General features: G+C 40.1%; 1 protein-coding gene and 1 long non-coding RNA gene across 2 annotated transcripts; one reads left to right on the top strand and one right to left on the bottom strand.

The window, feature by feature from the left end:
• Positions 1-6,702: 6,702 nt before the first annotated feature.
• On the bottom strand, positions 6,703-17,923 carry TBX3 (T-box transcription factor 3). Its single transcript, XM_030217336.1, has 7 exons — positions 16,837-17,923; positions 15,215-15,482; positions 13,790-13,936; positions 11,635-11,711; positions 10,501-10,655; positions 8,953-9,599; positions 6,703-8,003 (listed from the first exon to the last, which is right to left on the bottom strand). Exons 1-7 carry the CDS (start codon positions 17,223-17,225, stop codon positions 7,557-7,559), a joined length of 2,130 nt encoding a protein of 709 aa, XP_030073196.1. The 5' UTR covers positions 17,226-17,923; the 3' UTR covers positions 6,703-7,556.
• A 324-nt stretch (positions 17,924-18,247) lies between these two features.
• LOC115479440 lies at positions 18,248-26,356 on the top strand. The gene is made up of 3 exons (XR_003943695.1): positions 18,248-18,330; positions 23,151-23,273; positions 24,726-26,356. It is a non-coding gene; the product is annotated as an uncharacterized LOC115479440 (long non-coding RNA).
• Positions 26,357-26,629: the final 273 nt, after the last annotated feature.

Genomic DNA, 26,629 nt, shown 5'->3' with positions numbered 1-26,629 from the left:
TGGTCATTAAAAGTACCTGTTTATTTTGAAATGAAATTTCCAGCCTGTGGGTTCAGTAGAAAAGCAAACTTTTGTCCTCCCCCCCGTGGGTATAACAGCAGTGAAATCTCATTATATGTAATGGGACTTGACAGTTTTGCAAGCAGGCTTAGCGAATTTGCTGTAGTGTTAGATCTTTTAAAATCCCGAAATTGAGTTCTCTCTCTCTTGGCAAAATTCAAGTGCTTTTAGTAGAAATGGTAGTAATGATAGTAATAGGTACTACTACTACTACTTATTATTATTATTACTAGTATTATTATTATTATTATTATTTTATTATTATTTCGTTTTTTTATTTTGCTGTTCAAGAATTAAAAATTACAATGTTAGAGAGGAGTCGGCAAATTAAAGCTTTTCCCGTTGAAAACACAAAGGTACAAAGATGGCTGACTTGATGTGTAAGTTTAAAACCTGTGAGTGATATGACTATGAAAAAGAAACTCTGTTCACCTATGTTTGCCTAGTCTTTCAAGGGAACAAAAGCTAAAAGTGATATGTAAGTATATTTTAATAGCATCTTGTTGCAAGAAAGCACCAGAATTAGGAGAAACATTCAGAACTATTAGATTTGAAAAATAGAAACAGCTAATTGCTTTTGCTGTGCGAATAATTATTATTTGAGATAGAGAAGTGAATATTAGAAATGTATATTTGAAATTAATTGCTTAACTGTTTTATATTTCAGTTGTGGTAGGATAAAATCTTCATATGGAATAATGCATTTATTGTGTACTCATTTCAAGTTGTAACAGTTGTATTCAAACCAATAAAAAAAAAAATATGGATTATCTAAAATAAATTAACAAACAGGCTTGAAGCAATCATCCATTTTGGATGTGATCTTAACGACCTTTCTCGATCCTTGAATTTTTCATCACATCATGTTTTCCAAAGACTTTCCCTTACCCTGTACCAACCTCGGTTAAATCTCTGCAACATTTCAGTTATGTCTTTTAGCTAATAATATATTGTGTTTCTCTCTGGCTATCTGTATAGATATTGAGAAAAGAACACTTTACACTATAGTGGAGATTTCCTAATTACCCTCATTCTAAGGGTCATTTTTTTTAAGTGTATGAATAGCAGAATTGAATTCCGGTGCTCTCACGGGTCTTCTCCGATTTCTCGTTGGTTGCACCAAGGTAGGATTCTGACAGCACACCCGAGAACAATTCTATAGGTGTGGAACTCATATGCGTTTGAAGATTTCAGTTTATACAGACGCCTAACTAATTAAGGACAGAATACTTTGCAAGCGAAAAATATTTCACTGAAGCACTTCAGATAAGTAATGGGTGACCAGCAGCGCCTTAAATTCAGCCTGGTTCTTAAGGTAATTCAGCTCCAGACTGATCGTTATCTGTTTCAGACCAGGGCAATAGAAGTCTTCAGCAGACCAGAAGGTCACTTGAAGTGAGGAATGGTGGGACAGAATGATAGATCTGTGCCGAGAAGACCGTTTGGGTGCGGTTTTCTGGTATTTATCTTATACCCTTTGTATAAAGGCATTTCACATATATTAGGGACACAGTCGTGTCTCTTAAGTATAGCAATCTTTTCCCTGACGGAGCAAAATTAGGGTATGTGTACTCTTTACCATGTTTGGGGAGGGGGCATAATTGAATATAATTTGATGTTATAGATATGCGGGCAATTCCTTTAAAACGCTTAACTAGACCCATGGGAGAAGATATGTAAAGTGTTAAGAGTAATCCATATTTATTTACACTCAATTTACACAGACAATTTTTTTTTGTTCTGATCAGAGTTATGTAAAAAAAAAAAAATACAATTTCAAAAAAAGAAAAGCGAATTTGTGTCTTTTTCTTTCAATAACTTTATAGATAGACAAAGAATGGAAGAAAACTTTCGAAAAATAAGACCTTTGCATTTAAAAAAAACCTAAAAAAATTATTCTGTTCAACTATTTAAAAAAATGATTTTAAAACTATTTGCTGCCGAAGGTAATACGTTTTCTCTTCAGTAACATGTTCAGAGACACATAAGAAGAGTTAGTGTGTGTGTGTATTATTATTATTAGTATTAGTACTATTATTATTAAAGAGAGTTGAAATAAATATATTATTAAAGAGAAATAAAGGGCCATTTGAAACACTATAGGTTTTATTGGGGAGGGGGGTCTATTTGCCATCTCTTACATCAGAAACACAATAAAATATCTTCTGGGATCTGCTTTATGCGATTATTATCAATTGTACAATAGCTGGTGTTTTTATTATTTCTTGTGCACACGAGTGTTCTATTCTCCAGTGCTGAGAGAAGAAAGGAATCAGGATTTAATCGTTCTTATCTGGTCCATCTAACACAGTTGTTTTCCATTCTTTGGAGCAGAAGGTCTCAGTAAATAACACCCTGAAGCTTCCATAAAACAAAATAGGCAAGTCAATTGAGATCCTCTATGGCTTTTCCAATGATTGTCAGTACAGTTGTGATATTGTGATTTAAAAGGGGGTTTCAGGCAGACGTTTCAGGGGTCCCTGATTTATCTTTCACCCTGACTTCCCTTTTCACCTTCATCTGGTTTCGTTCCTAGGAGAAAAAGAATTCATTTAAAACCTTGCAAAATTAATAATAATAATAATAGTCACATGTTCGAATTTCATGCAACCTCACAGTTCTGTCCATTTTTTTAAAAATATTTCATTGAAAATATTTTCATAACTGTTTACAACTTGCAAATTAACAATATAACAGAATAAAATAACAGCACAAAAACAAACACCCATTGCATCTGGTGTGAACAGTTACAGACTGCTTATTTAAATTTCAGGGATAATAATAAAAGGTATTAATAATGGTGGTCAGTGCAGTTACCTTCTACTGGCCTGAGTCCAGGTGCTGCCTATTAGCAGACTATGAGCCTAAGTTTTTAATAAAGATTGAAGGGTGTGTTGCTTGTGTCCATTATTTTTAAGCAAATAATTGTGGTGGACCTGTTCGTCCATTTGAGTATGTGAACAAGAGAGAGGTGGGACTTTTTTTTTTTTTAATTAACTAAGTTAATGTAACTATTGGACAGGTTTTGGCAAGAGAATCGCTCTCCAAAGCCTGCCACAACCATATTAACTTAGGATTTTTTTTTTTTCAAATGTATACTCTTGATTTTCGTCCCTTGCATAGGAGTCAGCTCTATGGGTGCTGAACACCCCCAATATTGAGCGAGTTTCTTCATATGTTCAGGTGTCCTTATATGTTTGGCATCCCAATCATTTTTCGTGCATATGTTGGGAGCCTCATTTTTAATAGTGGAATTGAGACTCGAGCGTCCATTTTATAAGAAATGTGAATTAACAATTGCAAAAGTCCAACCCTGTGAGAAATCTACATTTTTTTTTAAAAGTCTGGATAAGCAGCAGGTAAAGTAAAACTGTTTTCACTCTGAAGGCAAGGCACACAGATGAAACGTTGTTTTTCTTTTTTAATGTCAGGATCCCTTCAATCTAATCTAGAAAACGTAAGGTTTTATTGTTTGTTTTACTAAAATGCAATCTGTGAGAGATGTGTTCAGTGTAATACGGTGTTTATTTTAGTCGATAACCAATTGACTAAAACTACAGTTTGAATGAGGCCAGTTGCAAGCTAGCACATATTTTTGAAAAGAGGGCGCTGCTTTTGATTTGATGGAGAGGTGACATGTCTGCAACTGAAATAATTACAATATCTCACACTATCTATAGGGGATGACAAAGTAAAGAGATGCTGATTGCTGTACGGTGACCTTGCAAAGGAAGGAGTCCCCTTAAACGTTTGCTCAGGAGCAACTGATTGCCTCACGGTTTGTAATGTAAACTGCCTCTCATCCATTACTTAAATATATATATATACTAACCAGAAAGGTTGTGTGATCAGGCGTCTCAATGAAAGGATATAAAATGTTACTGATAGGTAAAGAGATACCTGAGAGGTCTGAACACAAGAGAGGCCATATTAGAAATAAGCCATTTTTTATTTTAGGTCTGTAGGTGGCGCCCTTTGCCAACCTAACCAAGCGCAGGACATCTAAGCAGCCAGCAACAAGCCGGGTGTGCAATAAAATCATTGCATATATCCACTGAGGCGCCAGGTGAGTAATAGACAGGATAATCCAGAGAGATTGCTGGCTGTTTACTCCTGCCCACAAGCGCCACAATAGTTACTCATTAACGTTACTATATACAAATGAAAAACACGAAAGATAAACCAGTTCGAAGTTACACTACCAACCTGTAGGTCACAGTTCTTTCCTCGGCTCAGCTGAGAGCATTAGATAATTATCTAAATATTAAATTCCACTTAAAAAAAAAAAGTGTACAGGATAACATTTAAAAGGCCCAAAGTGGGTGTAAGGGCGTTAATTATGTTTTCCCCCTCTATTTTGAAAGCAAAAATAGAGAAAGACAAGAGAGAAAAGAAAACAATGAGTTTTGTGAGCTCTTTGGGGGTGGGGGAGAGGGGGCTTAAGTGTGGTAAGAGGAAGCTTTTGCCCCTTTACATCGGGAACAGTTTATCTCCCTGTGGGTGCCGAAATGCTGTGAACAGTTAGGGATCTCTCCAGACTGCTGGAAAGATAAGATATTATAAAAGAAATGGAAGTACAGCAAAACAAACAAAAAAGGGCAAATAAAATGTCAGAATACTCTAGCAATTTCTTTGAAAACGTCCCCAGTTTGGAATCACCTGAACGCCGTTGGAAAATTATCTGCATCCATATAGTGGTTTTATTTCTTTTCTCTTCAGAGCCTGAAATGTTAAGTATTTTTATCAAGGTTCTTTAGAGAGGTCACGCGGTAACTTTTGCATTCAGTGTTATGTATAATATCATCACAGTAAAGATAATATATGTGTAATATTAAACAAAGGTGACATTGTTTGTCCACAGGTGCACAAGGAAACCAAGAACAAGACAGAAAAGGAAAATCTCTGAGGAAATCTACATAAAGATCGTATAACTAATTCCCCCCCCCCCCCCCCCCCCCCCAAAATTTTGTCTAAACTACTTTTGCAGCAGTGCCAGGAGAACCCACCCCCCTCCCTTTTTAAAAAAACTCACGAAATCTCTCCACGTTTTTTAATGGAAGATAATTTGGCTCAGCTGTTTAAACATGTGGTTTGGTTTTCTTCACTCATAATATTATAGCAATCTTTTAGAATTAAGGTACTTCAAATTGTTGGCGGTATTTTTTTTTTAGTTTAATCTCTGATTTGATTAAGGAAATGGAGCTGTGATTGTAGCCATTTAAATACATTGTTAAAGGGCAATTATTTTTTCATAGGGAGTCTCAATGCAATTATGCCGAGGCTTTCCCTTGGAAAATACCCGAAGCTTCCAGGCTGCATTTGCCCAGCTGTACGTTCTATTTGCCAGTTCCCCAGCCTCGTCTCCGCAAAGTTTCAGAAGTGACAAGACTTAGGGAAAAAGCTAGAAGACCCGGGTCACACTCCGGTGACACTTTTAAGACATATGAAGTCTTCAAATGAGTAAATGAACGCCGCTGTTATGCTTTCAGTTTTGACCTCTGAAGTAACTGATAGTTCTACCTGGGATATTAAATCGATTATTACATGCAGGATTTCAATTAAAGTGTATTTGTCTTTAGCATCCTTGTGGAAGGGTAGGTGGGAGGCACATTGAAGATGGGATTTCAGTTATGAAATAAGAAATTGACGTACTTTCTCTAAGGTAAAAGGAGACCGAGGTTCGTGCAATGTTCCGTGCGAGGTCCGCACTTCAAAGAATTTATATATATATATTTGCTTCTCATTTTCGGGAGAGATACTCCTGCAATAACTTCACACCTAGTTCTTTTGGCTAGATCGTGACTCTCCCCTTTAAGATATCATCCAGCACTTCCCCGGGTCCCAAACTGAAGTCAACCTTTATAAATCAAGCCTTTGAGAATTGAAAGTAAAACGGATCAATTTCTTCCTCCAGCAAAAAATATTGCCTTCTTCATAGAGACCACTTTGTTTTTCAGGGTGATTTTTTTTTAAAGCTTCTTTAAAGCTTCTGTGTGTGTGTGGGAGACAATTCTTTTTAAAGATAGTTACAATTGTGTCTTGCTACAAACTAGTCAAAGGTTTTTTTTTTTTTTAATCAAATAAATTTAAGAGCAAGGTTCAGATACATTTCAATAAAAATTTATTGAAATTCGGTGACTTTAAAAAGAAAAAAAAATACAGAAAAACAAGAACATGACAATCATAACACAAAATATACCTTCATCTGTTATTTTTTTTTTTCTTAGCCAGCTCTGACTTTCAAGGTGTGAATATATGCACCAACTTAAGAACAACCATAATAATAATAATAAATTCTCCTTTTTCCTATCAAACACCAAGAAATTGGAAACATCTGTATTCTTCATTAGTGAGGTGTGTTGTTCTGTTACTTTCAGCTGGATATGAGCTTTTTTTTTTAACACTGAGAACCACGATTACAATAATAATGGCAAATTTTTTTTTTTTCATTTTATCTTCTGTTCCTTTTGCATTCATCCATTTTGGAAAATCAAGGTTAAGCTTTGCATGATTAAATAAAAACATTGAAAAATGAATGGTGAATATCCAAACCTAGCACAATGGGTTTCAAAATAATGATTTTCAAATGAAAATGACAAAAACCAAAACAAAACGAGACAGATATTTACAGAGATATGTACAATGCCAATAAATTAAAGTTTAATTTTTGAGAATTCATATTCCACTTATTTACACGTTATCAAATAATTACATAAATACTTGGTTTTAATAATAACCTCCCTTTCACTTTAATTTGTTAAACCTTGTTATTGAATATACAGGAATAACAAAAAGCCAGATAACTGAGATTTCCCATAAAATAAATTCATTCCTTCCCCTTTTAAATTTGTTTTTTTAAACTAGCTTCCTAATGGAGAAAAGGTATGGGGGGTGGGGGAAATTTTCTCCTAGGATTGAAATGAGTATTGTGTAAAGAAAGCTGAGCTATTATGGAGCATGCAATCGCTATATGGGAGGGGGGGGGGGGGTCGTGGGTTAGAACCTCCAATATTAATAAAAGGACATCTGATAGGGCATCCCTTAACAGAGGCTAACAAGGGCTTAACTTAGAACCCCCACAACAAAACCTATAATTTTCAGAATAATTTATTGTCCCCTAAGTATATCTGTATTATGAATCACCTTTTTTGTTAGTTTTAATTCAGTATCTGCAAATACTGCAAAACCAACTAAACCGGCATCTCAGATACTAGGTCTCATCCCTAAAGATAGCCTAAAGAAGATGGTAAAAAATGTATATATATATATAGCAGCTTTCAAAAGTGTCCTGTCAGGGTACAAATGGATTTCAGTTGTCCTATGCATACAGCTATGAGGGGGTGCAGCATGCCTTTTGTGGCCTGGATCCAGGGGTATCAAAGTGCACTGCAAAACTTGATTTTGGAATGAGATCATGAAAAGAGCCTGTGTGACCACCTCCCCCTCCCTCACCCCACCGAGCGGGAGGTTTTTTTTTTTTGGGGGGGGGGGGGCTGCTAGGGGGATCCGCTTCTTGCTCTGTCTTGCTTGGATTCCAGTCCACTGACCAGGCGCTGGATGTTTTGCAGTTCGCTGGTTGCTTCCTTCTCTGAGCATAGTTTAGGAGATAAAGACACGGAGGAGAGGGTCGATGACCTGCTGGTCAGTTCCGACCCAGAGTCCAGAGCTACTGATGCAGGGCTAGCTGCCATTCTTGTAGATTTGCCCTCCACTGTACTGCCGGGCATGGTGTGGAGGGCAGTGGTCAGAAGGCTGCTGCTGTCCGGTAGGGGCACTGGGATGGAGTAGGGGCTGTATCTCAGCCTGGGACGGACTGCGTTCAGGAATGGGTTCCGGTGAACCGAGCTGGAAGCCGCTGCTGCTGCCGCCGCCGCCGCCGCCGCTGCTGCCATGTAAGTATAAGGGTAAGGAATGAGACCTCCGAAGGGGGACATGGCCAGACCCTGCAACAGAAACAAGATATACCAGTCAGGGGTACCGAAAAGAAAAACGTTCACTCAAGAAGGAGAGAGGGAAATGAGAAGATCCATTCTCAAGTCAAGGTAGACATCATTTTTCACAGGGGGAAAAAAAAAGATGGGTATCAAGTTTCATGTCACAAAAGAAAAAAAAAAAAGTTTGAGATTGAACAGAAACCGGGGAAATCCGATCAGGCTTTCTTACATTTTATGCAGTTAGAAAAAAAAAAAAATGTGCATAGCTTCCTACATCAGAGATCCCTGGATGAAATTTTACAAAAGTATTTTTTTTTAAATACTACATCATTTCTCTGCAGTCATTAATTAATGACACCAAAAAAATTAACATTCAAGTGCATTTTTCACCAGCAAAATTATTATATTAACTACATATGTTCTACTTAATATTAAAATCCAAGGGTCAGCTGAAATGTTCAAACTTAACTGCTATACTCGTTTTGTACAAAATCTCTGAACTCTAACGACATAAACAGTTTACAAACCAAAAGTAAAACAGCACCCTTCCCCCACCCCCTGTAAAAAATAAAAATAAAAATGAAAAGATTGATTTTTTTTGTTGTTTTTGCTGTGTTTGAAATAAAATTTAAATCTAGAACAAAATAGAAGCAGTGAGAAAATGGTACCCATGACATCAAAGCCACATTGAGCCTGCAAAGAGGTGGGAAAATGTGGGAATTAAATGCAATAAATAAATATGCACTTTATTATATATAATTCAGAACCTGACTTTGAGCTTATCAGATAACTTGGAAAGGTCTGATTATCTAAGAACGTCTCCCTTTGGGTTCTGGCAAGGTATAAATCCCTCAGGGAATGCCCCCCCCCCCCAAGTCCAACGTTAAATTTAAGTAGGAAGACTAAAGCCCCAAACAAGGGGGGGAGGGGAGAGAGATAAAAGGACTACCGATAATACCTGTGAGGCCAGGACGTGCTGTTGGAGGTGAAAGGGTAAAGCGGCAGCTGTGGCCCCAGAAAGTCCTGGTGACGAGGCGGCCATAGCTGTAGTGTCCATCCCGCTGACCCCTGTGGATGCTCCAGAGACTGTGGCCAGCAAGGGCCCCATGCCGGAAAAAGTTCCTCCCATGGCAAACTGACTAGGATGAAGTAGCAGAGGATGGCTGTTAGCCAAAGGGTTAAAAAACTGCTGCCCTGCCAGACCGGGAGGAAACCCCAAGTGCTGAAGGTGTCCGTGGCCTAAGTGGGAGCCGCCGTCAGTCTGAACAGTTAAAGGGACATAGGAATCCTTGGAAAGGCCCCGGGTCTCCTCCATCTTCTGTGGCTCCCTAAGGGGGCTTCTGAGACCCTCGGTGTTGAGGAGCCTAGTGCTGGAGGAGATGGCTGGAGGGCTGTGTCTGGAATCGGGGGAAGTCTTTCCAGTCCTACCGCCCTGTTCCCTGGCTCTGCTGACCGATTCCGAATGGAAGAGGTTGGCTTTGCCTTTATGGTCTTCCGTGGTCGTAGTGGTGCTGGTGGTGGAAATTTTCCCAGAATCATTGACTTCTTCTTGCACCGGGTCATATTTACTCTCCGCGTCGCTGTCCCCTTCGCTGTGACACAGGTCTTGGGGGGGGGGGGGGGGGGAAACAAAAAACAAAACAAGTAAATTGCCTGGTGAAACATTACAATTACTTTAGGGATTTGTATGCATCATTTCCCCATATTATCCTAGTCACCAATTTTCCTTTCATTGCTTTGCACCACTAGCTTTAGGGCTGCAGGAAGCACAAACATTTTGTGTAGGAAATAAGAGTGTTTTTCAATGTAACATAACACAACACACTTGCAACAGGCAATTATGGCCTTGTTTTTACCAGTTTTCTTTTCCATTCTGAGACTACGACCAAAACCTTAACGAAAAAAAAAAATTGGGCTCTTGGAGGAATGTAATTACATCAAAACCCAGCCCTATTAAAAAAAAAAAAAAGCACTCAAGCTATGAGAAATATCTTCTTTCCAGCAAAACTGATCACAGCAGACTAGGAAATTAGATTTAGACTGTAAAAAATAAAACAAAATACAAGATGCTTCCATATTTATTTGATTAAGCACATTTTTGACTAGCCTTGGAAGGTGCAAGACCTCCTTCTTCTGGTCAGTTTGAACTGAAATCTTTCTTTAAAAAATCTTTTAGAGCTGTAATATCATAAACTGAGTAAGAAAACCGATATTCCAGTTAACAATCTCGGAAGCACCTTTAATTTTATGTGTAGAGATTTGACTGCCAAATGACACCTTTGCCTAATGCAAATTCGTGACAACCATTATCCCATGTTTTGATATGATCTGGTTCCCATGACCAGCGCCTGGCCACAGGGAAATCACCCATATCCCCCTTTAGACCATCGTTGAGTTGTTGTTTTGTTTTGTTTTGTTTTTTAAAGGTCTGTACAAAAAAGACGCCGAAAATTTAAGGGGTCACTTTGCTGCCTCGGTTAGAAAAGACAAGACTTTCCAAATTCACCTTTAAGGTTTGAAGTTTCTACTGTAGAGAGGGTTGGCGAAGACGGCCGAGCAAAACATTTAAATGCTGTGTGCTCGCTGGAGGACTCATCCGAAGTGGCATTGTCCTTTTTCTGCTCCTCATAAACTCGCATTGATTGCAAGGTCAGCTGTTTTCTGTGAGGAGTCAAAGATCAAAGAATGTCACAAACCAAAATCTCCAAAGGTAGGCGCGCAAGCCAATCGGCCGGTTTCTCCGAGAACGCGGATTTTGCAGGCACTAAAGGACCAGGAAAACCGGAGGGGGAGGGGTAATGGCGGTGGCTCCAGGATCACTTTTTTTTTTTATATGGTGGGTAGGAAGATAAAGAGCAGGACTTATTTGTCATCAGAGGCTATTTCAGACAAAATCCAACTGCCTAGAAATGTGTCACCCATTTTGAAATTTGTAAATATTTAATGGGTAGAAAAGTCCAGTAATTAGCATTTAAATTATCTGTAAGGACTTCTTAGTCTTAGACTATGGGGCAATTGTTGTGGGAAGAAAAACAAAATATCCAGGTGATGGCGCATTAAATCAATTTGTTTAGCAGCATGGATTTGATCATATCTCGTGTCTTTTTTTAGGGCTATCCCCACCTTAACCAGGTGTATTACTCTCGTCCCCCTTCAAAAGGGAAAAGAAAAATAGAAGCACAGAAATACATTTTTGAATTTTCTTAATTTGTCAAAGACTGCTGAATATTGATGATTTTGTCTCAGTAATTAAAAATGGCTGCTACCTTTCCCCATCCCCTGGGCTGGAAAGTAAAACCAAAGCTCCTTCTAAATATAATCAAAATGAAACGTCTATATTAAAAGCACTTTTATTTAATTAGTACTAGTTTTGGTAAACCTTTAAAGTTATATTTTTGGGGCTCATTTCGCCAGCGACAGCAAACGAATGGTTGTTTTTATTTGTAGGGGAAAATGTATCTTCTTAAAAACCGGCTCTTATCACGGGCGGTAACGCTGTTGATATGGGAGTGACTAGCACGCGCAGTGTCCGGTCATTCCCCTCCAGCCCCCCCCCCCCCCCCCCCCCCAGCTAGGCTTAGCGCAAAAGGAGTTTGGGAACTGCGTCCAAAAACCACCTCGTTTTCTCGCTCCAACTCACCTCTTCTCTCGCCTTCCGTTCCCGGTGTCACGAAAGCCTTTGGCGAATGGATTGTTGTCAATTTTTAATTGGGTTATCTTTAAAAAAAAAAAAAAAAAGTTAAGACAGAAATAAAGACCAAACGTCAGATCCTAATTTTTAAATGCAATTTTATTAACAATTTTAAAAAAAGAGACTTTGTTGATATACAGCCTAAAGCTAGATTAAATGCAGTAATTCAATGAAGAAAAGGTACAATATATTTACATGGAAACTTATTCTATATGTCACCTTTTTAAGCAAAACGGAGGTAATTACTTAAATCTACTTACCAATAGATTAATGCGCTTTTAATTAGCATTCACTATGAAACGCAATTTATTAAAATCGCACCTTAAGTATTTACAACAGCCATAATTAGCCTCTGACTGGACTAAGTCTGTCATAATGCAAAATCCGTGTGTCATCTATCTCATCAGAAAAGTCTTTTACTGTTTATCCATATTTTTGATTAGGAAATGGAGGTTGAAAGTTTGATTTCCTTTATCTTCCTTGTTGCAGAAGAGGGACTCAGAGTCGCAAGGAGTTGCATCCCTCCCACCCACCCCTGTTATGGACAGTAACTAATTGGATGTTTTAAGACGAGAGTGTTCTAGTAATTAACTTTAAACAAGTCCATTAGACGGTATATTGAAAGATAATCTGTTTGGGGCCGGTGAATCTCCATGGAAGTCTCATTTTCCCTAACCAAACTTTATTATTCTGGCAGCACCACGCCCCCTCCCTCCACTCTCCTTTGCCCACGATTCTTGCAATTTTACTTTGCGCCACTTTTGAGAGGGTTTATTTGTAAAAGTTGATGGAAAAAGCTCGGTGAAAATAAATAAATCCCCGGGAAATGTAGCACCTTTAAGCTGGAGAATGAACGCAATTCTTCCACAGCTGCAACAAGGCAAAGGTTGAACCTGAGCCTCAGATCACCTCCAACATAACCTGCCTGGCCCGGGGTAAGGTTCATCCGTGTCATGGTATTCACAGAAGTAACCCATTTAAAGACATTACCCCGGAAGAATTTTTTTTTTTAAAGACCGCGTCATACACTTATGTGCGTTTATTAACGCAGCATTGATGTGTCTGTTTTTAATACAAGAAAACATATCACAATTGACTGTACATTGCTTTGCTAGATAAATGAATTATCAGAGACTATTCAGTGACTGTTATCTATTGATAGACAATGCATTATGGAATGTATTTTAGAGCATCGTAAAACATAGCAGGACATCAACCCTTTCAAGTTCACTTAAAACTAAAATGTACTCTGCTCATAAGAAAGGTGCTTTCATCTTTAATTGTCCCAAGGCCGGAATGATGGCTCCACCTTATCTGGAAGCTTGTTGACAACCTCGTCAAAAAGGCCCCTCGTTCCTTTGCACCAGTTGCATTAAATGGACATGTCAAAGCTGCTGCCTGCTCCTTTTCCTACATGTGCCAAAGTCACCTGAATCTTGAATTTGTAAACGTGCAAATTTAACTAAAGGAAACATAGCACTTAAGTGAACTAAACACATGGCCTGCAACTTAGAATCCTCAACTTCCATCCCTTTTGGGATGAGCTTGCCATTCAATCTGACTTAACTTCACCACCGAATTTTCATCAGAGTAGGTGAACTAAAACAAGCAAATATATTTAAACTTTTATGCCTGCTCAGAATACATGTCCAATCTCTATTTTTTTTTAATTGTACATGTTTATCAGCAGTTTCCTACCATAATTAAAAATCAAATTAAAAAACACAACTGTACAATCAAACTGTTAACAAGCTGATGCAGGCTCCAGTCTTTCTGCTAATACTCGGAAATAATTAAGCTGTGTGACCCTTCTAATGATTAAATATCTCCCACAATCGGTTTAATTTAGAGCATATCCCATCCGCTTGTTGGCAACCTCTGGTTGTCAGGATTTGTGCAGATAAACCTTAAACAAGTACATTTGTCTATCTATTTATTTTTATTAAGAATTGCCAGCATCACTGCCTACTTTAAAATGAAGGAACCATCGTGTTTTTTTTCTCTCTCTCTCCAGGGGCCAGACACTTCGATGCAAAATAGAACCTTTAGGAAAAGCCAAATCACACACACACACACAAAAAAAGAAATCCCTTAATCTTCTTACCTTGTCGTTTTGGTAGGCAGTCACAGCTATGAACTCGTTTTCGGGGAATACGTAAGTTCTGAAGGTACTGTAAGGTAGCTTTAAAATGTCGTTGGCCCTGACAATATGGAATCTGGGCTGGTATTTGTGCATCGAATTCAATATAGTCTGCAGTAGGAATATATATATAATTAAAAAAAAACACACAAAAACGCACATTAAAAAGAAAGAACGCTGATTTAGCCAAATTCTCTTCCCCAAAGACTTGAAAACTAGGTTCCAGACACAGTGACTATTGCAGTATCACAGATAAGATATACCCAACTATAGCAAATCCAAGCCTAACCTAAAATATCTTCACAGTGTATCTCTCATGATGAATAATCACACCAAAGATATTAAGAACAAATCTGAATGTGCGTATAATGCTCAAATTATTTGTAATTGATTATGCCGATAGACTTAAGGCCTTACAGAGCCAAATAATCTAAGTATATATAATGAAATAAAAGCAGCAACATTATTTAGATTTTGCTCACACCTTTTTCAGTAGTAACTCAAAGGGGAGTTACATTCAGGTATTTCTCTGTCCCAGGAGGGCTCATGATCTGAGACAATGGAGGGTTAAGTGACTTGCCCAAGATCACAAGGAGCAGCGGTGGGATTTGAACCGGCCACCTCTGGATTTCAAGGCCGGTGCTCTAACCACTAGGCCGCTCCGCCATTAAAATCTCCAGACTCTGTATAACCCCCCCCCCCCCCCTAACAAGCTGCCTAAGATAATACATTTATTTCTTTTGCAACTGTCAACCAGTTTGTTTTATGCAATTAATTAAATTGCTTTCATTTCATCCTTGCCCCGACATCCCTCTTTATAGGGATCTGAATTTTAATAGCCCCCCACCCCTCTCTAGTTTTCAGATTCTTTACTCTTTGGCTTGTTTTGGAAGATCGTGATTAATATTTCTTTAATATATCCATTTAAGATCATTATAACCTTTTTTTACAAATTGGAAAATCAATGTGATTTCATTCAACGCCGGAGACACGGGAGGGAAGGAAGGTATTTTCAATTCGTATTTTTATTTTTTACCCTATGGTAAGACAGACGACGGTGACTTCAGCTTCTGACCACAAAGATGCATGAAACCCCTTCCCCCCAAAATAATAATTGTTGAAAATTGTTAGCAGTTGCTAAAAGCTTATGATTGAGTTGAGGCCTTGACAGGTTGGGCTTTTTAATGTTACACGGCTACGTGGATTTGTTTGTTTGTTTTACCATTCTAGCATTTTAATGAAGTTCCGAAAAGTAAAAGTTTCCCTCTAAAGTTTTACATTGAAAAATGCAATTGTGTTTTTTTCAGGAGTTAGGTTTTATAGAATTGAGAGGCAACCCGTGCATTGAATGGAGACAAAAGGAGAGGAAAAGAAAAAAAGTGAACTCACAAATCCATGTTTATCAGATATGTTGTTGGTCAGCTTCAGTTTGTGGAAAGTGACCACTTTGGACATCCACTGCTCGCCACTTGCAGGGCTATCCGGGTGAATGTACATTCTCTTTGGCATTTCCGGATCAGCTTTGCCGGCCACCATCCACCGGGAGTTGTGAAATTTATACCTGCAATCATCAGCCGCTACAATATCCATCAACAATATGTATTTGGCCTTTTTATCCAGGCCGCTGCATCTCACTTTGAACGGTGGAAACATTCGCCTGGAAAGAGAAAAAAAAAATAGAATTCGGATTTGATAAACTATTAAATCGTAACTACAAGGAATTAAGATAAACAATGCTTGTGTTTGAAAAGCTTTTCACAACTATTGCTCGGCAGGGGGTAGACCTACGTGAAATGTTTCACTCATACCCTAATGGGATTTTAAAGAGTAAATGGCGTAACCATGTACAATTTGCACTCTTTCCAGAAAAAAAAAAACAATTCTTCAGGTTCTATATTTTGGGGAGGGGGGAACAGACTAAAAAAAAAATAATAATAACCGAGGATTCCAGCAGCAGTGGACAATAAAAGTAAACGAACAACCGAACCGAGTCGTGCTCTAAACTCAGACACTTTTAAATGCAAATTTAAGCAAAAAAAACCCAAAAAACTCCAGAAACATTCTGAGAGGTCTCTATAGTATGTAACGTTCACACGTTCTTTCTCCCTTTCGTTTTGGTTATTATTTTTTTTTTCTAGGAAACCATTTCCGCTCACAAACGATCCTGACGTTGCAAAGTGGCGTTTCCGTGTTAACTGTAAATAAATTCAGGGCCCCGCAAGGTTTTGTAGGGACGAGATCTGGGCAACGCTTTGCAAAACCGCAGTCCTTGGAAGCCAAGTCCAGTTTCAAAAGTACAACAGGATGCCACACACACACACACACACACACACACACACACACAAAAAGCCTAACAGGGTCTCTCAATCTTTTAAACACAGACTCAAACCGAGGGGAAAACAGAAAGGCCAAACTTCTTTTTTTCCTGGGCTGATTTCGTGTTTAAAGTAGATATTGACTAAAAATATTATTAAACCTGGCCTATTAAAGTTAGGCTGTTATGATGGCTCATTCTGGTAATCCCTCCCTCCCTCTCTCTAGCATAATTGCAATGTCAAAAAGTAATGTGTTGTGTTGTACTACACACCAGTCAATATATTTCTCAAAATTCATTTCACCTATGTGTTTATTCGAATATACCAATCTTAAATTTATCTCAGTCTGTGAATATGGCACACAGGTAATACAGATAAAAGAAGGTTTTTACGATCACAGCATGAATACTCCTGAGTTCCGATGACCTTTGCTATTTCGTTTGTCAAGAGAAATTACCAGTCCACTGGAAATGAAAACTTTTACTATTCTGGAACTCATTACGTGCACTGCCTTTTTTTGGGCACTGTGGCCTGGACACAGAAAGGAGGCGTGAAGCTTCAAGCCCTTTCACAACATTTCGCATTTCCAGGAGAAAACAAAAACCCCCAAAAGCAAGTTTAATTTTTAATCGAGGAAGCAGTTTGGCAAAGGCAATTAAAAAACTGAAAAGGGCCAGAGTAAAAACAGAGACCTACCTTCCTGATTTGGTGATCACCATTTCCGTTCCCATCTTATGAAACTGTTCCCACAGTTCCTTGCCTTCCAGGTGCACTTTGGGGTCATCTTCCACCTCTTCCTCAGGTTCCAGGGTTTTCAGAGGCCTCAGGTGCGCAGCTGCCTGGTGACCCAAAGAAGAGAAATGCAAGCCACTTTCTGTGGCCCCAACCAATTGATCCATTATGGGTTTGGCCAGAGCCCCAGACAGGGAGAGAGCCCCATTGGGTGGCAGCGCCAGGGCAGGGAAAAAAGGAGGCTGGTGCCCCAGCACGGCACTCATTGCAAAGTCCGGTGCCCTGTGAGGTAAGAAAGGATGGTACGCCATGCCTGTCCCAGGAATGACAGGATCTCTCATCGGTGTATTCATGCACTCTAGGTCCTTCCCAGTCCTGTGGATTTGATTTCAATAGTGCACGACAGAAAGCGACTGAAATAAAAAAAAGACGATTAGGCGTCGAGATTCACTGTGGTGGGCTCGGGGTGCATCTCCCTCCAAACTCCCCCTGGTTAGGTCTTGCGATTTCCAAACATCCGCAATAGTTCTGTCTATCTTAAGCGACTGAAGTCTTTTAGAATCTCAAAAGTAAATAGTCCCAGAAGTTCCAAAGCTCTCGGGCCCCCTTTCTTGCTTTTCTTGCAGCTGGGGGTGGGGGGACTGGACCTGTCTCGAAAAAAAAGGTAAGATTATAGTCTATAAATTATTTCATGTCACCACTATGCAGGGGGACAGCCACACTCGAAGAAATAGCTCTCTCGTCCATTCCCCCTGCTTGCACTGTGAATGTTAGAAAATGACCCTAGGATGCAGCCTTCCCTTTGCTGCCGGTTCTTTTTTTTTTGCAGGGATAGATTGCCCCCGTTGCCTCAGCTCCGCCAGACTCCGACACGGGGAGGGGGGTAGAAATGAAAAAAAAAAAGAGAAAGGGGGGCAAAGGAAGAGAGGGGGAGAGAGAAAAAGGAGAAAGAGAGAGAGAGAGAGATATACTCTGAGCTCCAAGTATTCCCTGTGTGACTCTGCACTAGGGCTCCCCCTTACACTTTTGGTTGTATGGATGTGTTGTGGGTTAGTGAGGAGCCCGAGCTTAGTTGATTGGCTCTTTGACGCTTTCGGACCAATTGTGTAGCTCCATAGGCGTGGTTTTGACAGGTCGAGTGGAGGGGGACAGAGCCGAGTTATAAAAAGAAGGTGTCGGAAGCCGGAACGTTGCAGCTCTGCATCACTAGTACCTCCATACCGTGTGAATATGTCAACAGGGATCGGGGGGGGGGGGGGGAGAGGAGGGAGGGAGGGAGGGGATCAGACAGCTCGGAGTCACTCTAGAGAGAGAGCCTTTGCCGAAGGAGGGAAGAAGCAGGGGAAAGGGATTGGGAAGAGCCCCCCCCCCCCCCCTCTGAACCTAGCGCAGAGAAGGAGATGGGGGAAGGGGAAGGCTTACACGGCGGGGGTGTTCCTTCAGCTCCCTGAAGCGTGGGTAAGGTGCTGCTTTTTTTGTGTGTGTGTGTTTGTTTGTTTTTCACACCCCTTTGCAGAAGCTCCGGGCCGCTGAGGCCCTGAGTTTTCTACACATTTTTTTTTTCGATTTCTCCTTATTATCAACAGCCAATTTTGATTTCATCGCCTCGTTCTAGCACAATGGCAGGAAGGATGAGACGTGTGAAGAGTTCATCCATGTCAGCTGCATTTACTGCTCGGGTACTAAATGAAATAAAGCCTAGCCTTTTTTGTTTTTTGCAGATTACATAGTATATGTGTATGTAGAAGGAGGTGTAATAAACTATATATTTATATGCATGCTTATACAGTAATATATTTGCTACCTGAAGTTTCCCTTCATTTGCTTGACGTTCCTCCTCCCTCCTCCCCCGCCAAAAGTGCATGTTCCAGGACTGTGCTTTGCAATCTCGCATTCATGGGTTTATCCTGTTGGTACCGGTTCTGTGGGAGGCGAGGGGGGGGGGGGGCTGCAACGTTGATATGCAGGCGTCTCTCCCTGCCCCTATCTGGTATTGCAATCGGGGTTTAATTATACTCTGCAAAAACAAACCGTGCAATGAATGTCCTGTCGTCACCAGCGTCCGAATGCCTCGCGGTCCTTGTCCTATTTTTCCCAGGATGAAAATAAATAAATAAATGAAAAAAAAAAAAAAAACAACAGGAAACATCAGAGCTAGTATTTCATTAGCAAGGCGAGATGCTTTGGGTCAACGTTTATCCAGCCGCCTTAACACACAGGGGTTTTCTGTCCTGTCTGATTCCTCCTCTCCCCCCCCCCCCCCCCCCCCACACTAAAAGCTGCTTAAAGAGAGAAGGAAAATGTCTTGCAAGCAAGTGGCGGAAGGAAAATTAAAAAAAAAAACCTGTTGCATTGTGGGCTAAATGCAGGGAGATAGGAGCGGACCTCTCTTGAGTGATTAGTCTCTCCTAACAATGCATTTTTAACGCACATGCTTAAGTGCGTTTGGCGCCAGGCTGCTGAAGTCCAGGACCACTTCGCATCCACCAAAATAGCGCCCCTCCCCCCCCCCCATTCATTTTTGAAAAAGACACTGACGTCTTCAAAGGGTGTGCGAGCCATTCTCACAGACCCCCCCACTCTCCTGCCAGACATTCCTCCAATGACTACCCCTTAAATCCGTAGCGCTCTTTGGATTAAAATGTACTTTTTTTTCACGCAGCAAATACAACATCAGGCTGCTTCAAAATAACACTATACGACCCCAAGACATGTAGCAGCCAAAATTGTTCCCGTCCCTAGGCCTCCAAGAAATATTTGGAACCAATGTAGGGTGTAATTTGGAAAGTTCTGACTCCAAAGCCACTTCGATTTCAGATATATTTAATGGTCTCTTTTCTTTCATTTTAAATCTATCTATTAAAAGCGCCAGCCTTTTGAAATAATGTTTGGATGTTATATAGCATTTTCTTGAAATGCGTGCTTGCATTCATAGTTTCAGTGCATAACTGGACTTTGAGACCTACCACACATCTCATGAAAGAGCCTTCAGTTCCCTTAACCAGCAAATAGTAAAACAGAATTGCAATAATTATTGTTAAAAAAAAACACTGTACAACGTATACAGTAAATGGGTTTTTTATTTTCATTGTGAGGAGAAACCAAAATATTTGAACAGTTTGATTTGGGGTTGGAAAGTTTTGCTAGAGCTATTTAAACTTCCGCCCATTCAGTGTGACCTCCCGGACTTAAGCCCCCTGGAGACTGTTATGATGAAGGGGACATTGCGCTAATCTAAGATCAAAAGCAGGAAGGTGTGAACTTTCTTTGTCTCCCCCTCAGCCTCCTCGTCCCCCCTCCTGTGTGTGATCAATCTAGGCTGGCGCCGACTGCGTGCTGGATGATTCATTTGCAAGCAAACAAAAGACGATCTGATGGCCAACCATCTTAGTTAAATATTGGCCACTGCTTCCAGCTACTTGTTAGCCCTCCCCCCCCACCCACCCTTTTGTAGACATAGCAAAATGCAAAAGGGGGGTGGGATCCCAAACTATGCCAGAGGCTGACGAGAAGAGACCCTGCCTGGGCTGACCTATATACCTTAGGTAGATAGGGTTAGAGTCCTCAAGGGGTTTGTGCCCTTGGAAGCGCCATTTTTTTTTCTAATTAGTTTCCAATTTTGCACCTTAAAGGGGGGAAGTTATCAAAGTGGAGAACAGTTAAGTCGATTATTTGACTACTTGTGGTCAATAACCGGACTTAACGGTGTTGATAAGTTCCTCCGTCAATGTGAAGAAGGTACATCTTACCCAGCTTGTTTGGAAATAGGCCTCACAGGTATATATTAAAAAAATAAAAATCTCATTACTTCCCCCAATGACTAGGAAGATAAAAGGAAGTCTTTAATTCCAGTCTTCTTTTATATATAAGCAACTGCCCCCCCCCCCCCGCCATAAACACCCACACTCCAAATAAGTACAGTGGTATTAAGGTATCTACATTTTTCACTGGGTTTGCATCCTCTAATATTGTTAAAACTAGGAAAGATGTATAGTATCAAAGCTTTGATACCCGGAAGAACAGCAAAAGGGACCTCAGTTCACCTCATTACTTTAATGGTGTTTGGCTTGGTGGATTTTTATTTACAAGTCTTCTGATAATACATAGAAATAAAACTAAGAAAATACGATACCTTTTTATTGGGCTGACATAATACGTTTTTTTTTTTTTTATTAGCAAGCCCTAGTGATGGAATGGATGGACAGACTGGATAGGCCATATGGTCTTTATCTGCCTACGTTTTTCTGGTTTCTGTGTTACTTTTTTAATTCTCCTGTTTCGCTGCTTTCTTAGGGAAAGAGGGGGGGGGGGGGGTTAACCCGGCAAGTTCTATTTACCTAATTTACACTTTAGGAAATGAATCGAACTGTTTTAACATAACGTAACAAAAAGTCTTGTAAACTGTTTAATACCTTGTACTTCTAAGCGGTTAACAGCAGTCTAATGAGATGAATGAATATCCAATTTTTTTTTTAAGGTAACCTCTTAAAAGCACAAACTTACGCCAAAGGGGGGGGGGAGGGAGGGATTGACAGTGCAATTGTTAGTAGATAATCCATTAAACTGAATCAGTTTTTCGGCAGCAAAGTCAAAGGCTGTTTTCCCATGGGAATGTTTTTCAATGAAACATGTGCATGAGAAAAAGGTGGATGAAGACCAGTCCAGTGTCTGAAACAGAACCACAAGCCTTTTTAACACTTCTTTTGATCGCTCTCACGCATCTAGGGCTGGCATAAGATGCAGGTTTCCTAGAAATAATGACCTGAATATAAGAACTAAAGCCCTGATTCCGACGTTCGGGTTTCATTCCCTAGGATTGCAAAAATTTGGGCCCCTTTCCTCTCTTTTTCCAGGTCTCGGACCTCTATTTTGCTTTGCAATCTGCGACCCCCCGGTGCCGGCCTAGGGATTTAAGTGCTAGAGACCCTTTGTGGTGGTCTGGCTCTGCTGCTTACCTGAAATAAAAGAGGGGAGGAGGGGAGGTCTGGTTTACTTTGGCAAGTTTGCTGTAACGTGTGAGGTCTAGCGGGGGGACGATTACACGCTCATTCGTATTTAAACGTTCACCCCCCCCCCCCATTTGCGGGTCATTTCAATTGAGCCCAAGGTGTCAGTATTGTTGACACAACGGAATCCCCCCCTTTTTTTTAACCCTTGAAGGTTTCAGTCCTAATTAAGTAGATTCTTCAGGGGGTTTGGTCAATAGAGGCTACATTTAGACTTTTATTGGAGGAGGAGAGGGTGAGTAGATAGGAGTTTTTTGTTTTTTTCTAAAAGCCTGTTCCTCATTGTAGGAAATTATTTTGGTCCACAGATAATGCTCACTTTCAATATAAAATAAACCGAGTTTTATGTCACCAAAACACAACCTCAGCTAAAAAAAAAAAAATGTAATTTAGGACTCCATTTTCAGAAGGGTATCTCTCCTTACACGTTTTCACATATTATAATCTCACATACATCAGAAGAGTTATATTGTATACTATTTAAAATACCCCCTGTAATCTGCGTACGAGGTTTACAAGTAATTCGGGGGCTTGGTAGATAAGGATTTGCCTAATCTGCCCATTCTCTTCTGTGCGATTTGTCTAAAGTCTTATCCCTTTTTCAGCATGGAGGATCCACCATGTATTTATTCAAAGTCTTACATATGTTTCTTTCCTCAGACCCGGGGATAGTGGCTCAGAGGATCGGATCTCAGCTGATAGTTTGCCATCTGGTACAGAAAGGGGTCTCCCTCCGCCTCCACACCAACAATATTACACTTCATTCATAGCTCAATAACCTCTTTCCCCTTCCTCTCATCTGGCTACTTAAACTGGAGACCTTCGACCCCTCGACCTTTTCCTCCTGCAATACAAATATCAAAACTTAAGCTTTCCTTTCCTTTAGCTTTTTTTTTTTTTAATCCGGATGATCGTTATTTTTCCATACCAAAGTCAAGGGGCTACACTGCAAAGCCCCCCCTCCCCGCCCCCCCCCCGAAAACAGGCGCTTATTGGAGTTACATGTGTTTTACCATTAATATAAAAAGAAAACCAAGAAAGCTAACGTTTCCTGTAACTTTAATTTAGGTGTCTTTTGACAGGGCCTTTAAATTATTTATCACAACCAATTTCGTTCAACAGGCCAGAGATTTTTTGTGTCTGCGTGTGCGGACTGTCAAAGTTGCGTCAAAAGGGGAGCTGCATTATTTTGAGTGGAAAGACTGGCTTTTGGCTCCACATAAACAAACTACTGATCCAACACTTCAGGCGTTTTACTTGTAACTTGCAGAGATTATCGTTTGGCTTCTCCTCTTTACAACCAGGACGTCCAACAGATGAGAAATAAAGGATTCCGTTTTTTTTCCTCTCGGTTATCATCCTTCCGTCACGAAAGATTATTAGATCCGGCAAATTGTAAGTACATAACCATTTGGATTAGTGTAAGAGGCCCCGAAGTGTTGTTTAGGTTTCCTTGGCCTTCTAATGTTAGTTTTCTTTCTTTCACAGCTGATCTGTCTTTTCAGTCTTTCCTTTCTGCAGGGCTACTGAGATTTTTTATGTGATCACAAAAGAATTTAAAAAAAAACATGGATGGAGCTGGTGCTAAACCGATGTCCAAAAAGTGACTCACTTCGATATGATTAAATTGCAAAGACATTTTTTAAAATCTATTTTGACTATCAACCATGTTTTTCTGTTGCCCAAGACACAGAGCAAAGGGTTGTTTTAATTTTAACCAGGCTGAGCCGAAGGTAAGTGCCAAAAAACTGACTATTGGAATCTTCTTTTGTAGAAAAGGTTTTTATTTTATTTTATTATTTTTGTCTTAGAGTTGTGTTTGGAAGAAACACGCCCTAGCTGACTGCCTGAAAAGGGAGGCGGTCGGACGCTTTTCCAGACCTTTCCCGAACAACAAATCTTGTTTTCTGGTCTCACAGCAGGAAAAGAAATGCGCAGGATTAAATCTGAGTGACTATTTGATCTGGAGGCAGCTGACCATCTCCCCCCGCCCCCCACCCCACCCCGGTTGTTCGAAGTAACATTTTAAAGATGCAGTCTGGTTGCTCATGATGTAATCGATTGATAGGTTAGTCAATTTTTTGGAGCTGGTGAGAGGAGAAGACAATATGTAAACAGAAGGGCATGGGGAAATCTCCCGTGGGCTACTGTCATGAGAAAAGTGGCGAGCGGATGAAGGTCTTCTTCAGATCTGCTGAACTAATAACATTCACCTTGTAGCTGCAGACACGTTTCCCCCATTTGGACACGGTAGCAGTTTCTTCACCATTAAACCAGAAGGAAAACAGGAACTTCATGGCAAGAAATAAAGGAATGAAAATTGGCAAGAAGGAAGCCGGGTTTGGTGCTGGGCTGTACTGGTGTGTTTTATATAGAAAAGTTAACCTGTTTGCTTGAAAAAGGGGGGAAAGCTAACTTTGGAAATTTAGGTGACCTTTTATGGAGGGTTTTTTTTTTGTCCATTTATAAATAGTCACCGTGGATCTTAATATTCATTCCCTTCCTAGGTGGGTTAGAAAAGACGCGCATTCAAAATCAGGGAAACCGCGCCTAAAGCTCCCCAACCCCCAAACCTTTTTTTAAGCCTCAAGGATCAACTCAGGGTCTTGGTTTAAGATACTCAGAAGAGATAAGGTGCTTTATTTCATTTAACAGTGAGGACTGGAGCGATTGTGGTGTCCTTCCTGTCCAAGCTCAAAACCACAATGAAAATTGGGGACTGAAGACAGCGTTGCTTTGTTTCGTGATTTTAACGAAACATTGAAAGCATTTTTAGAGTTCATGCCTAGAGAAGCAACATGCATATCCTATTTTTTTTTTAATTTCCTATTCACTCTTTTTTTTCAGGTTTATATTCCAAATCCTACTAAGCGAAATACACCAAGACTGAGGATTCTCGAGAGAAGGGGAAATCTGTTAGTGAGGCAGAGCTAGAAACGCCATTAAGAACCTCGTTTTCCAAAGTCAACAAACCTGGCAAGAAAAACCTCCCGGAAAACACCGCAGATTTTGCAGAGCAACCAAAATAGTCTAGAAATGCATTTTACATCTATGAATCCTGGCCGAAAATCAGTTACATATTTTCAGTCCGAGAACAGGGAGCCGGTAGGAGGTTTGTGTCATTTAAATGCTGTCCTGAAATTCTTTTTAACATAATTTGTATTACTTTTATTTCAAAATGAGCACTGACACTTCGGAGGAATACTTGTGTGTGTTAGCAGGAGAAAGGAATAAAGATATATGGGGGGGGGGGGGATGAGCAGGGGGAAAGACCCCCCCCCCAAGAGGAAAAGAACACAAATTGATTTCAACGTGTATTTGCTCTTCACAAAGTGACTGCACAGAACACACCCCACACCCCCTCTGTTTAAAAAAAAGTTCACACCCCTTCTAGTTCTTGCAATTGCAGGCTGATTTTGCAAACATTTAACTATGTACATATGTGCCTGACCCAAATATACAAGTGTTATCTACGTTTAATATAGCTTAATAAATTAACACCGATTTTGTTCTAAGCATTGCCACTCTTTCTTCAAATTTCTATGGTATACTGGAGCTTTATACAATATATAATGCTATTGTATAAACATGCTCAGATTTATTATAAAAATTAGTGATTTAGCCTTGTTTCTAGTCTACATATTTTACAGATAATTTCTCTTCACCCTATGTTTAGCAAAACTGATTCCCAACTGTTTGGCGATTGACAATATCATTAAAAAAAAAATTAGCAAAAAAGGTCTCTTTAATGTACTTCAGAAAGCAGTCAACATATTGATTCCTCAGTCAAGAAGTTTTGTTTTTCCGAAATGCTCTTCTCGTTTTCATATTTTTCCATTTTTAACAACATACGGACAAATTTATCAGAAAAAAAAAATCAGGTGTTAAGTGGGGAAGAAAAGGAGGTTCCAGCTCAGTTTGGGAACATTCTTTTTTACCATCCAAAATGTCAAAGTTTTGAAGTCAGTCCTTTGAACATGGTATGGTGTTCTTATGGATGGGGTACAGAGCATGTTCTGCTCTCATGCGGTGTCAATACAATATTTCCAAATAACCTGTTTAATGGACAAGTTGCTCCCCTTTTTCAGCTCCTGGAAACTCACTGTTATGCCTGATGTAATGACTGTTTTGTTAGGACTGACACACCTGTCAAGCTTGAGGGCATTTGGAAAAGATGTACAGTCTGGTAAACTGGAGCAGACAATTTTAAAAAGGCTGTCCAGTCTGTAGACTGTCCTCTGCTGGATTAATGCAATAGCCTTCTTATGGGTATTTCAAAAGGTTCTTTGAGAGCATTGCAAGTTGTACAAAACTCTATAACAAGAGTTATTACTGGAAGAACTGGTTATGAACATATCACTCCTTTACTGATGTCCTTACATTGGTTACCTCTTAGGTATTGTATTGAGTTCAAGCTTCTCCTACTAACCTACAAATGCACTCGATCTGCAGCCCCTCCTTACCTCTCTACCCTCATCTCCCCTTACGTTCCTACCCGTAACCCCCGCTCTCGACAAATCCCTCCTTTCAGTACCCTTCTCCACCACCGCCAACTCCAGGCTCCGCCCTTTCTGCCTCGCCTCACCCCATGCTTGGAACAAACTCCCTGAGCCCATACTCCAGGCCCCCTCCCTGCCCATTTTTCAAATCATTGCTCAAAGCCCACCTCTTCAATGACGCCTTCAGCACCCAACCACTACACCTCTACTCAGGAAATCTAGACTGCCCCAACTTGACATTTCGTCCTTTAG

The sequence above is a fragment of the Microcaecilia unicolor genome, chromosome 11 (assembly GCF_901765095.1).
Source record: "Microcaecilia unicolor chromosome 11, aMicUni1.1, whole genome shotgun sequence".
Classification (NCBI taxonomy): Eukaryota; Metazoa; Chordata; class Amphibia; order Gymnophiona; family Siphonopidae; genus Microcaecilia; species Microcaecilia unicolor.
The sequence above is the reverse complement of the archived record's forward strand: the minus strand, read 5'-3'. Positions and strand labels throughout refer to the sequence as shown.